General features: G+C 37.7%; 1 protein-coding gene across 1 annotated transcript; it reads left to right on the forward strand.

Moving 5' to 3' along the window:
• The first annotated feature begins 1347 nt into the window (after positions 1-1347).
• LOC143283936 (lipopolysaccharide-induced tumor necrosis factor-alpha factor homolog) lies at positions 1348-13591 on the forward strand. Its single transcript, XM_076590388.1, has 5 exons — positions 1348-1475; positions 5600-5671; positions 6672-6841; positions 9153-9274; positions 9633-13591. The coding sequence occupies exons 2-5, from the start codon at positions 5614-5616 to the stop codon at positions 9739-9741; spliced, it is 459 nt and encodes a 152-aa protein (XP_076446503.1). The 5' UTR covers positions 1348-1475; positions 5600-5613; the 3' UTR covers positions 9742-13591.
• The last annotated feature ends 851 nt before the right edge of the window (positions 13592-14442 follow it).

Raw genomic sequence — 14442 nt, forward strand, 5'->3', positions numbered from 1 at the left:
AGTAGGCAAAACCACAGAATAAATTACAGCAATTGTCGGGTATGAATGTGAGAGTGAATGTTTAGGTAAGTAGTGGGTAGGGGGAGTGCTGGAAGGAGGGCGCTGCGGCGGGGGGTGCCAGGGGCCATCAATAGGATGCCTGCCTGTCACTTCTTGTCCCCTCTGATCCAGTTAGTGGGCAGGAGGGAGAGTGTGAATGTGATTGGAGTAAAAAAAAATTTGTCAAGCAAACGGTCTGCGGATTCCCGCCCCCCCCCCCCCTCCCCCCCCCCAAAAAAAAAAAGTGGCAAAATAATCAACGTGTTGATTGTGGCTACACAACAGAAGAAGAAGAAGACACACACACACACACACACACACACACACAACTGAAGAGCCGAGCGCCGCGGGCACCGGCGCGCACGCGCGCCGAGACGCACGTGCACCGACTATGACACTGACATGCACGCGACATCATGCACGCCACTCACTGGCACGCACGCACGGCGGCACAACGACCGCATGCATGGCAATGGCGCGTGCACACACACTGACACACACACTGACACACGCACTCAGGGACACACACACACACACACACACACACACACACACACGACATTACTACCCGGATTCACTGAACCGGCTGTGGGCACTGTAATTATACATTATATTCACTGGACCTTGACTGGTCAGGCACTCTGCTTGGCAGATGTGGTGTAGCGCATATGGATTTGACCGAACGCAGTGACGCCTCCTTGAGCTACTGAAACTGAAACTGAAAATGACTGGTGGTCTGGGTATAATATAGTCTTTCTGTTCCTGGTTAGACGATGATACCGATCGACACTACAGGTCCCACGCCGACCGGAGCAGCATACACTTAGTCAGTGCACGTAAAAGAGCCCACGGAACTATACAAGGAATGTCACTGGCAACACTGTGTTCGGAAAATCCACGTCAGTTTTTGTAAAAGTGACAAATGCGCGGCACGGCTTCAGTGCAGGCGGCCGGACTGAAGAAAACCAACACTGAACAACAATACGGGCTAAAAGAAACAACCACATTAATTGGGTCAGTAGTGTTGCATTGCACTGGCTCCGGCTCGAATTTCGTGCAGAGAAATGTCACTTGTGGCAAAAAGTAATACAACACAACACATCACAAGACAACACGATTAACTCTACACAACACAACGTGACACAATACAACACAACGTGAAACAGTACAACACAATGCAATGCAATGATGTAGGGAACAGAAGGTTACTGACAGTACAGTACAGTACAGTACAGTCCAGTCCAGTCCTCATGATGCATTTTTACACCCACAGAAGGACAACACTCCAGTTAGGACTGTCACACACACCCACGACCCAGTCCCGAGTTGCGCACGAGGGAGTGACGGAAACACTCTATATTTGGAACTTCGTAGAAGACGATCACAAGTGCGGTGACCAGTGGTTGGGTTTTTGCTTCTCGCTAAGCAGAAGTCCGGTGAGTGTTTGATACTATATTGGTTATTCTGTGATTTATGGTTTAATCTAGGTTTTTAGTTTGTTCAGATATAGTTTGACACAGGCTGTTCTGTCATTTAAACTTGAAAGTTCATGCAGTGGGTGGTGAGAGCAGATGTAAAAATCCGCCTGTTTACCTTCATCTTTTTGGAGGCTCGATAGATAGAATTTAAGAAATAATTATAACTACGTGCAAGGATTCGTAAATTGAGATTAATTTTTAGTATTTTTTTTTTAGTATTTCTCGCTCCCGTTGATTCATTTTCACTGACTGTTGTGCAATTGATTCTTTGCAGTTCGCAATCATACACGGCATGTGACTGATAAGAAGACATTGCCAACAATCGCGCATGGATCGCAAACAGGATGCAATATTATTTGTCGAAGGCGTATACATACGAAAGCGTCTCTTACACATACCAAAGGCGCGCCTGTAGACGTGTTTTTTTTTAAGTTGTTCTTGCTGTTTTTTTCTTGTTCTTCTTTCTTTTTGACCTTTTTTTTTTCTTCTTTTCTTTCTCCAGTCTAGCTGAGTGGTAGGCTTATTCTTGGTGTTTTCAGCAATTTGATCAATACAATCAGTGAAACACCCATACCAGTCAGTTTGATTATTCTTTATTTGTAAAGTTATGGTTTGTTAAGGCAGTTATCACTGCAATAGGATGTCTGCCATGTTAACATTTTTTCCAGGATTGGAAAAAAAAAAGTTTGTCGTTGATGTGTGTTTGTCCATGTGTGTGTGTGAGTTTGTCCATGTGTTTGTGAGTACAGTAGCTGGCGAATCGGTAATCATATCATATAGTGATATGCTGTTTGATTCACAAATATCTATGGACTCAAGACATTTGGTTTCAAATAGAAGAATTTAGTATGTTCATGGGGTATTAATCATCAGCCATTCCACATCCAAAAATCACAGAAAACATTGGCAGCTCATGCATACACACATATGCGGGAGCACACACACACGCACGCACGCACGCACGCACATACACCACACACACTCTCTCTCTCTCTCTCTCTCTCTCTCTCTCTCTCTCTCTCTCTCTCTCTCACACACTCACACACACACACACACACACACACACACACAAACTCACACTCACTCACTCACACACACACACACACACACACACACACACACACAATTTCCAAAAAAATAAAATTGCTGTAAAACACAATTTAGCAAGACCACTACAGAGCTTGTGCACTCATCGCTGTCTGTCTCAACGATACTCAGGGAGAGAAAGGCAATAATAAGATAGAAATGATAACAATACTAACACCATGATGACACTTTCAGCAACAACAATGACAGTAATACTATAGTAATCATGATAAAAAAATAACAGTAAGGTATTTTTGATGGTAGATGAATTCCCAACTCTGATAATGAGATGTTGCTAAGTTTGTTCAGTATCAGTATCAGTAGCTCAAGGAGGCATCACTGCGTTTGGTCAAATCCATATACGCTGCACCACATCTGCCAAGCAGATGCCTGACCAGTAGTGTAACCCAACGTGTTTAGTCAGAAAAAAATAATAATAAAAATGAAAATAAAATAAATACAATAAATAAACTTTAAAAAAATAAATAAAGAAATAATAAAGAAATAGTAAATAAATAAAATAAATAAATAAGTTTTAAAAACAAAGAAAAAAAGATAAATACATGAAAATACTACTACTACTACTACTACAACTACTACTACGAATAAGTTTGTTCAATAAAATGAATAAATAAGTATAAAAAAGATAAATACATGAAAATACTACTACTACTACTACTACTAATAATAATAATAATAATAAGTTTGTTCAATATTTTGTAAATTTGTTAAATCAGATCTTCCTGTTTTACATGTAGCTTTCAACCTTTTTTTTTTTTTTTTTTTTTTTTTTTGTTGTTGTTGTTTTTGTTGTTGTTGTTTTTTGTTTGTTTGTATTAGCAATCACAGTTTATAATTTTTGCCTTCATCAGAAGTGATTCTTACACACTCACTAGAATTTAACATATCAGTCACTGCATTCAACACACAATAGATGCTGCAGCCATTTGAACAATGACACACATTAGAGGCAACAGAATGGTACTTCATCTTTCACTGACTCAGTGAGACTCCCAGACAGTTATTCATTTATTCATTTTTTGTTTAACTCACTCAGTACAGCCAGTCCTCTCTTCTCCTGTACACAGACCCCTCGGATGTCCAGTGGGTGTCTGAATGACCCAACCTTTAGCTTCCGTCGTGAGAATTGTGGTATTCTTTGTCAATATTCACCTCTTCAGTATAAGAGCCTTCCACTTGCAATATTTTGATGATGGTAACTGGGGTGAAACGCTGTTAACGTCGTCTCTTTCACCGTTCGTATGGAGAGAGTTAAAGGAATGCAATCTGCTGTCTTTTCATACCACTCATTGCACACATGTACTCATCATTACAGTCTCTTAATTGTGATGTGAAAATAATTATCACGATATAGTTCTTTCATTGGAATGGCATGATCATGAGATGGAATTTATTGTGTACAGCTTTCTGTACTGGAATTTGTTGTCATCAGTTCTTACAGGCAAAGCAATTACAAAAAAAAAAAAAAAAAAAAAAAAGTAAGAGAAAAAAATCATGCCATGAATTGGGTTTTTTGCTTCTGTAAAAAACAAACAAAAAAAACCCCCACCACACACACAGCAGGAACTAGTGGACGAAATGATAATAATAATGATAAGTAACACTTAATCATTGCTCTTTTTTTCTAAAAAAAAAAAAAATAAAAAAAATAATAAAATAAAAAGCTCAAAGGCCTTTACATACAAGCATAGCAAACTTCCTGACTATAAATGATAAAATAAATCAATTTGCACAAACTTCAGACAGACATGACACAACTCATCCAACTCAATTGCTCACACACGCTCTCACACACACACACACACACACACACACAAGTTCAGCAAATATTGACCCAGCTGAGTTATAAATGTCACAGATGGTGATGGTAATAGGAACATTGCTGGTTCGCAGTAGCTGTGTAATGGTGATGTTGGCTGTGTCAGTGTGACACATTCTCACTGCATACTCTGAATTATTTCTTATAACTATTAGTATTACTATGTGCTGTGTTGTAAGGCTAACTCAGTATTTTGGCCAACTTAACTGGTGCGTGGTACACAGAAAGGAGGAGGAATTTTATTCAATGTCTTGTCACACGAACTGGCGATTGCAGACATTTTATATTAGTATTATAATTATTTTAACTTTTTGATTTCAGTTAGAGTTACAACTGACTAACTTACTTATAACTTGTGACATTACTACTGAGGTAGACATTACAATTTCATGCTTTATTCATAAATAACCTACTCTGCTGTCAGCACCATTGCTGAGTGCTAGTCAGAGAAGTAACAGCCAAGTAATTTACTTGTAACTTACGACAAGTTCTGAGATACACACAGTTTTATAAACAAGCTTCTTTGGTGTCAGCAGCTTTGCCAGGTGCTGCTTACTGACCTCGTCACATATACCACTCTTGACACTCCTGTTTTCCCTAACTTACCATGCAACAGCTCCCTCCTTCTGTTCTACCATTTTATTTATTTTTTAGTTTTGAATGTTTAGATTCAGTTGTGAAAATTAATACTTACCTGGGTGTGTACAATCACCAGTAGTGTGTGATGATGGAGTCTCCCGTCGGACCGACAGATGAGTAGGCAGGCAGGCTTACCTGTCTGTGTACAATCACCAGTAGTGTGTGACAAGACATTGAACATAATTCCTCCCCCTTCACTCCGCCATGTTTCTTTGCTCCATGATTGTTCCTGCAGTTTTATGACATGTCAGGAACTACTTTCTGGAGGAGGAGAGGAGGGGTTTGGAGCAGTGTTAGCATGACCTTGAAGCACCAACCAGGAGAGAGGCGTGAGGAGGTAGGCAAGATAAACAGGAGGTGGTAGGTTGCGGAGGCTGGTGGACATCCAGGTGTCGGCCCATTTTCAAAGAATGAGCCACTGACGGATTGGAGAGGGAGAGGAGACAGGGTGGGGGTGACACTACCTGCACATATTTTAGTGTAACACATTGATCAAATATATTTTTTTCCATTACAGACTGATACAGCAACATGGCTGATGCACCCCCACCCTACTCAGAAGTACCCAAGGGAGATAAGGGAGCACCAGGTATGTTTACAAAGTTTTGTCTTTTAAAACTTTATTTTTGTGAGCTGTAGCTGTTGTACATAATGTTTGCAGCAGATTGAATGAAGCAGAGAAATTAATAGATATTAATGTAGTATGGAGGTGAGCAAGTGTTGATATGAGGAGTGTGAGTCGTGATGGACATGGTAAATACAACATGGAGCTGGAGATGTGAACACACCAGTGGACTGTGCCCCATCTCCCCTATCATTTAATAGCACATCCCTCGGTAGCCCAGCTGAATTGTGCCCAACAGCAACCTCCCACAACATGACAATTTTCATCAGCATACTAATGTTAGTCGTCAAGTGGAAGAAGAATAAGAACAACATAGTCATTACTAAACTTTATAATGCAATGCTGAAAGTGAAACACTGATCTCTGCGGACTGTTTGGGATACCAAATGTTCACATTATGGTCTAATTATTACAAAGGGAAAAGTAAAATCAAAAGCAAAGCGATACAGCTCAAAGACATCAGATCTACAGTATAACTGTCACTTGCATTAGTCCAGTACTTAACATTGTTTTAAGAAAGCACTTTCACCTCCTTTGTGGTAATCCAACACAATTGCAAAATGTGCGGGGGCTGGGGGGGGGGGGGGGGTATTTGTGTGTATGTATGTGCATGCTACCTGTGGAATTGTTTCACTGTTGTATGTTCCTTGTGAAATATCAGTCAATTTTATGATAAAGATTTCAAGAAATTTAAGGAGAGGGGAGCACAACTGGCATAAAAACAATTCAGAGTACACACACACACACACACACACACACACACACACACACACACACACACAGAGTTGTGCTTAAATTTCTTGAAATCTTTATCATAAAAGTCACTGCTGTTTCACAAAAAACATACAACAGTGAAAATATTCCATACATATATATTAGTAAGTGGAGATGTGCTAGTCTGAAACACAGAGAAAAGAAATTAAGTAAGCACACCCGTCTTATCCACCCAATGTTCCTCCACCAGACTATCCCCCAGCCACAGGGTATGGAACGACCCAAGCTGGGGGTTACCCCCCACCCCAAGCAGGGTACCCCCCACCCCAGGGTGGCTATCCTCCAACCCAGCCAGGCTACCAGACTGGCAGTACATCGGCCACGGTCGTCGTGAATCAGCCTGCTGTCACCGTTGTGCAGGTAATTAAAAGAAAGAAAAAAAGAAAACAAAAAAGAAAATGAATATAAATGAAATGAATAAAATGATTATATATATATATATATATATATTCTTATATGTATGTCTTGTTTTCAGGTCTTCTGTGGTTGACTTGTAAGAAATGAATAAAGAAATGAATAAGTAACTTAGTAAGTAAGTAAATGGACAGATAATGAAATGAATAGATGAATAAACGAATATAAATGAATGTATACATGAATGAATAAATTAGTAAATGGACAAACAAAATGATAGATAAATAAATAAATGAATAAATAAATGAATAAATAAATAAATGATTAAATAGATACACAAATGAATAAATATATAAATAAATAAATAAACATATAATATCTGTTGTATTAGTTGAATAATATGTATCATGACGTGTTGTGTCCAAAAGTGTGCGGGAACAAAAAATAACAAAGAGTTATATGGTTGGTTTTTAGTTTATTGACTCACTTGTGTAAACAAAGTGAGTCTATGTTTTAACCCGGTGTTCGGTTGTCTGTGTGTGTGTGTGTGTGTGTGGCTGTGTGTCCGTGGTAAACTTTAACATTGACATTTTCTCTGCAAATACTTTGTCAGTTGACACCAAATTAGGCATAAAAATAGGAAAAATTCAGTTCTTTCCAGTCATCTTGTTTAAAACAATATTGCACCTCTGGGATGGGCACAAAAAAAACCCCCAAAAAATGAAGCCTAATTATATGCAAACTGCATTTACTGTTATATTTATATTTTTTGTATTCTCTAAACCTGGCACTTTGATCTGATATTCTGACCCAACAACAAGAGCAGTCATTATTATCATTTTTTGTTCAAACAGGAACTTCTTTTGCTAAGCATGGAAGTTTTTTTTATTTTGAAAAACGTTTTTGGTGCAGATAGTAAAAAAGGGAAATTAATCTGTAATTAATGCTAGGGGACTTAATTTGCTTTAAACTGATCTTTCTTATCTTAAACATTACATTTTGAAATTATACTCAATACATAAAAAGCTTGTGTGTTTTACTCTCAGTGTACAGGGTTTTCACTATGTTCATTCACCCAAGTGGTCTTTTTCAGAAAATACTAAAATCAATACGACAAGTGGACTTTACAGATCTGTTGGCTGAGCCCTGAAGGTCATGGGCAAAAATCAATTGCGTACACATATTTATACACATTCAAAGCGCTGCTCATATTCTTCGCGAACGCAAACGACGCCATTTTGTTTCAGGTTGTTGACCTGCCCGTTCAATCCTATATTCAATGGACAATACATGATAACATGTGATGGAAAGTTGGAGGAGACCATTAAATATTTATTCAGAGAAAGATTTGTGAATGCCTCATCACGTACTGGATTATGCCCCAAACTGCCATAAAAATATCCACAGAATCAGTTGGAATTCACAGTTAAAACTTGTAAACCATGCGAGTTAATACCCTTGAACTGATCACAATGAAACGAAAAAATTTCCAGTCTTGACTTTTCTCAAAATGAAGTCCTTTTCGCTTCTTACGACATTTAGAAGTACTTGTACTTGGCTCTACATGTTATTAGTTTAACAAAATACTAAATTTTCATATCAACTTTAAAACTATAAAACTAGAATAAACATAAAAGAGAAATTGAATCGACCGTGTCGTACTACATTCCCAGTGGGTGTAACTAAACTTGTACATCTATCTAAATCTAGTGAAAACGGCTAAATGTTGCAGTGTGATTGCGGCGATAGCCATTAAAAAGAATTTTTTATTGCCCTTAAAGATTTTTTGAATGCCCAAGATACGCCAGAATAATATGATTTAAACAGCGTTCTCACTGCGAATACCGCAGTTGATTTATCGCCCTTTAAAAAAGTATGTTCAAATGTTAAATTTTAGAACATCAGTTAAGGAGCCACGATAGTGTAATGGATAAGGCAGTTTCTTCTCACCTGAACACACGGGGTTCGAATCTGGTTGGGACTTTTTTTTTCTTTTTTTTTTAACGTGAAGTTTTATAATAACAAATAAAGAACACATTTTAACAATTAGATTTTTTTTTTTTTAAGTGTATCACAAGTGAGTCTTGAAGGCCTTGCCTCTCTTGTTTTGTTGATGCCAATGTGTTTTGGCACTACAGAGAAGGTGAACAATTTCACCAAAGTTGTGTTGATTGGAAAGCATTCTTCTAATGTACAGTAAAGGGACCAGTACATGTTTGTTGCTGCATTTTCTTTATCGAAAAATGTTCTGTTAAATGCTGAAGCGCATGCAAGACCACGCAGGGTTTAACTTGGCAATGCTGGTGTCGTGTTCCAGACATTCACTGAGACCCCAGTGCGCACCCAATGCCCCCACTGCAGAGCGGATATCATCACTGCCACAACCTATGATGCTGGCACCTTCTCATGGCTCATCTGTGTTATCCTCTGTCTGGTGGGGTAAGTGCAGGAAGAAAGGGACACCACTGGCACTGCTTGTTATTGAATTGTCTGCAGTCACAGGTACAGGGATCTGTATTTTTCTGTGGACTCCACTTGCCTCTCCATTTTGAGGTGCTAATTTTTGTGGTTAACGCAGGACATGGATGCCCTCAAGTGGAAACAAAAGTGGATGCTCTAGAACCAGTGTTGGTGTTGTTTCAGATGTATAGATCACACTAGTGGATTCTGTAGTGCCAATGAATTCCTTTGTTTCTGACAATAATCGATTGATTGATTGATTGTTTCAGGTGTATGAGTTTCAGTAGCTGAAAAACACCAAGTGATTTCTGTAGTGCTGTTGTTGGTGCTGTTTCAGGTGCAACCTGGGCTGCTGCCTGCTCCCATTCTGCATGGACGGCTGTCAGGACGTTGTCCACTCCTGCCCCAACTGCCGCCAGCAGATCTCCCGCTGGGGGAGGATGTGAACCCTCAGTCCACCACAACCAGACCCTCACTGAGGAAGACCCAGAGTGGCCCAACAATAAAGGGGGCTTTTATTCCAGCTCAAATCACTTTTCCTGCATTAGGTTAACATTTGGGATTTGCGTACTTGAAGGACCAGAGAAAAAGGTTTTTTATCAAGCTGTCCCTCAGCGCCAGACTCAAGTACAAGAGACCAAGTGTTTTTTTCAAAAGAACAGACATGCAAAAGGGATAAGCTTTCTTTAGGACAAACGATACAAAAATGAATGTGGCCTCAGAAAAACTTTTTTTCTTGTGTTCATAAATGCCTTAATTAATGCTTCACAGATTTGATTGTTCAGGTTATTACAGATGCACCAGTTCTTTTGCCTGTTTAGTTCATGGATGACTTTTTTTCCAGTTGATAAGATGCACCAATGTGTAAGCTGTAGCCTCTGATTCTTATTTTTAAAGTCAGAAATAATATAAATCAGCTAAACCAGGATTACTAGGTGCCAAAGATTATACTTCATTGTAAAAGAAAAATGCCTGAACTGAAAATCATTTGAAACATGCCCAGAATGGGTACAGCAACACTCTGCACACATTGAGATTGAAACTGAAACAAAATCACCCAATCAAACCACAGCAATACAAGTACACACATTTACCAGTGACTAGTCATGGTCATCTTGTTCACATACATTGATATAACTGTCATTAATGGTGCTGAGGTTCTTGGTTGTATCAGAAATAACTCATTAATGGTGCTGAGGTTATTAATTGTATCAGAAGCAAACCGTTTACAAAATTAACTGCTGGCCATAAAAAATATTATCCGTGTTAGTTTCATTTGTGTCTGTTTCCTGAGTTGTAAATGTAACCATTTTAACACCATCTGGTAGTAATTCATTCCTGCATTTCTAGTGCTGATAACATCATAATTAAGGGTATTCTTATGCATACAAAAGCAGGTATTTCAACTACATCGGGCATTCAGGGGATCCAATTCAGAGAGAAAAGAAACAGTTTATAACTAGAAGAATATCGTACCATGTAGTGATAGGCAGTTATTCAAACTTAATAGAATATAAGTTATATAAGACGCTTGTAAAGTGATGGTGATGGGATATATATTTTCATAGATACTTTTTATTGTATGTTATTGATTTACAATTCAGAAATGCTGGTTGTGATTAGCAGTCATTAATTCAGTTGAGTAGATGACACTGGTATGCAGTCTATTATAAATAGTCGATAAAAGCCATGTACAAGATGTGGCTGAACACCATCACATGATAATGCTTAGCAGTCTGCTTCATTTTGATATAATCATGTATTATATGTATCATTGTTTGTTGTTTGATTGCTTGTCATTTTACTTGTTGATAGACTTCACACGCTCAACAAAAAAACAGAAGAAGAAGAAAGCTAAGTGCCCACTTAAGACTATAAACTTGTTCTCAATAGAAACAAAATATGGAAATAACTATCAACTTTCATTTGAGTCTTCTTGAACACAGCTGCAAGTTATGTCTTGAACTTTGGAAGGAAAGAGTGGAGAAGGTTAAATAGGGTAAAGAAGAAATAGTTATGGTCAAGAAGTTTAAATAGAATAAATTGTCACCATTGTGTGGTTGTCTATTAGGGTTAAAGAATAGGAATAAGGATTTCATCACTTCTCAGTCTAACAGGGATTTTTTATGTTGGCTGTGATACGGTGCGTTGTTTGTGCTTTTAAGATGATTTGACATTTTACTTCTGTCAGCTTATTTTCTCTTATCAACCATGACTGTTAAACATATTAGTGCAGATTTGCACATTTACTAACCAGAATATTTAATAAACCTTTTCAAGACACCACTAGAAAAAGTTAGTGACAGGAATAAAGTGTGGTGTGTTTTCTGACACTGGAGTGGATATCTTTTCCAGATCATAAATTTCTAAAAGCAGGATACAAAAGTGACATAATAAGTTTTTTGTCTTCAAAATAGCCAATTTTTGTTTGTATGTGTGTGTGTGTACACTCTTTTGGCATGGCAGTGTAGCTGTGTGTTATGCTTACTTGTGTATTATAGTTCTGAGGACTTCTTTCTCAAAATTGTTCAGTTGAAGGTGACAGTATGCTTCTAAAATATACATATCAGGAGATAATTAAACAACATTAACATCCAAAAAACAGGAATCAGTTTAACATTTATTGTTATTTTTTTGTTTTTGATGAAACTTTTGTGATCAGGGTGATCACGAATGTGACTAACATTGACATACATTAACACAGTTAATTTCCATGGCATGTTACAGAGTTACCAAAAAAACTGTTGGAGCCCAGTCGATGGAAGTAAATAAATGGTGCTTTTTAGATAGGTGAATAAGTCTTACAGACAGAATGTGTCATAGTCTTACAGTCTGTCCACTTGCTATGCAACACATAACATTCCATAATGCTTTCTGTGATTGTGTTCACTGATGAACAAATTTGTAAATAACCTTTCAGAATTTTGCTTGTGGGTATGTTTTCCTTGGGGGGGGTTTTTTGTTGTTTTTTTTCGTTTGTTTTATTAATTTTTTATTATTTTTTGTTTTTTTAATTTCTGATTTTTTCCCCTCTCCGACCTTTATTATGAAAATGTATGGCAGTAATGTTTTACTCCTTTTTACTTACTCTTCATTGCTGACAATATTCATTCTGTTTACTGCTGAGTTGGTGGTGTTCACATTCTATTTCAAAGAGAATTACCTGGTCATATACAATTGATTTGGAACATGTGTTCAGATGGACTTTTTGTTTGTTTCCACATCTAATGAATAAACTAGTAAAACGAACGCAATTATATTGCTTTTGAATTACCAGTGTTGTTTTAACAGCACCATTTACTTTTTTCCTTTGTGCAGTATGTGAACGGACAAATGTGAAATGCTACAAAACTCTCTCTATACAAACGACACAAAATGTGAAGATGGTGCATTTTACCTCTGCTGCCACCACTGAAATGTTGCAAAGCAAAGGTTCTAACACTGAGGAGGTGGGTGAAGAAAATGAATACTGCATTTCCTAACGATGAAAGTTATAGGCTGGACCATTCAGACATTGACACCCACTGGACATGTGTCTGTGTAGGGAGGGGGGAAAGGGAGAAGACAAAGTGACAAGTGGCCATCCTGAGTGAGTTAACTGCTGACTTTCCTTGTCAGTTACTGTATTCGAAATGTGGAAATTGGTGTCCTGATCTGACAAGTACCTGTACAGGGAGGGAAATAAAAGAGAATGTGGCCTGCAGTGATATGAACAGATGAATAAAAGCTACATGCTCTAGCCAGTCACCCCGAACTTTGTGAGGGAAAAAGTAAAAAAAAAATGTATGTATGCAGTGCCCAGTTTAATTCACAAATGATCAGACTTGCTGTTTAGGTTGGGGTCTTACTGTTGAATTAATGCAGCTTGGCAGTTTAACTTAAGAGATCCTTGAGGGGCTTTGTAAGACTAAAAGATCAGATTGAAGGGTTAAGATTTGTAGCACAATTCTTTTTATTGTGTCTTTGGAACTATATGATGTTTCAGTTATTTTAATAATACAATCTTATTGTTTTATTTTACATTTTGATGTTCCCCATATCAGTTACAGCTGTTTCTGTGAATTGCATCAGTGTATATATAATATTATATGTGTATGTGTGTCTTATGCAGAAAATTGCCATGTACTATTTTTCCATGTCATGTGGAGTTTATGCTGAATACGCTGTCTCCCCCCTCGCCCCTCCACAATCCCTCTAATTTCTTTACTTTGCATTTCTCCCCATTTTTGGCAATTTGTCTTCATAAATTCTAAAGGTGTCATATTCCTTGCCTTGACAATAAAACGCTGTATTTTATTTTTTGTTCTGTTTTTGTTTGTTTTGAGGGCACTTTATCAGTGGCCTGGGTGTGTTTGTGTGTGCCTGTATTTGTAAAGAATATATGATTGCTGGGGCTTACTTCTTCCTGCGCCTGTGTGCTGGTCTCCCTGTGCCTGTCTTTGATTCTGTTTGTCTTTCGCATTCACCTCAGCACACACACACACACACACACACACACACACAAACTCATTATTGCTCACACACAAATACACACACACACTGTTCTCTTGGTTCTGCAATCATATTCTTGATTTTCCTATCTTTTCTCTTGCAAATCATTATTTTTATGTGGATTGTAAACTAATGTTTTAAGGTTTGAAACTGTTAAACTAGTAACAAGAACACATATTTTGATCTTTAGAGGAGCACACATTTAAAAAAAATTTTTTTAATTTATTTATTTTTATTTATTTTTTTTGCGGGATTCTTTTACATCTTGGTATTTTTTGCAATGAGTGGGCTGGCAGAGGGTTGCAAAAAAAAAAAAAAAAAAGGACAAAACTAAGAAAACACCACCACCACAAACAAAATACTACAACAACAATTAAACAACCAAAATAAAAACAAACAAAAATTGATGGAGGAAACTGTGGAACTACACATTCTTTCATCAGTTCAAGATATATATATTAGATAATACAAACATGGTTTGGTTCCCAAAATTAAAGCGTCAATCTGCTGCAATCGAAGGAGTACAAAGACGAGCAACAAATTTAGTCCATGAAATAAACTGAGATTTTTCTTACGAAGAAAGGCTAAAATATCTTAAGCTCGATCCTTCCCTTAAAGCAAGAAGGGTACGAGGGGTCTTGATAAAAGCGTATAAA

This window comes from Babylonia areolata, chromosome 1 (genome assembly GCF_041734735.1).
Source record: "Babylonia areolata isolate BAREFJ2019XMU chromosome 1, ASM4173473v1, whole genome shotgun sequence".
NCBI classification, from domain to species: Eukaryota; Metazoa; Mollusca; class Gastropoda; order Neogastropoda; family Buccinidae; genus Babylonia; species Babylonia areolata.

Excerpts from the sequence above, each read along its gene's own strand:
- LOC143283936 (XM_076590388.1), top strand. The coding sequence starts at position 5,614 with ATGGCTGATGCACCCCCACCCTACTCAGAAGTACCCAAGGGAGATAAG. Across the intron at positions 6,842-9,152 it reads CTGCTGTCACCGTTGTGCAG|ACATTCACTGAGACCCCAGT; the intron begins GTAATTAAAAGA and ends GTCGTGTTCCAG. Across the intron at positions 9,275-9,632 it reads GTTATCCTCTGTCTGGTGGG|GTGCAACCTGGGCTGCTGCC; the intron begins GTAAGTGCAGGA and ends GTGCTGTTTCAG.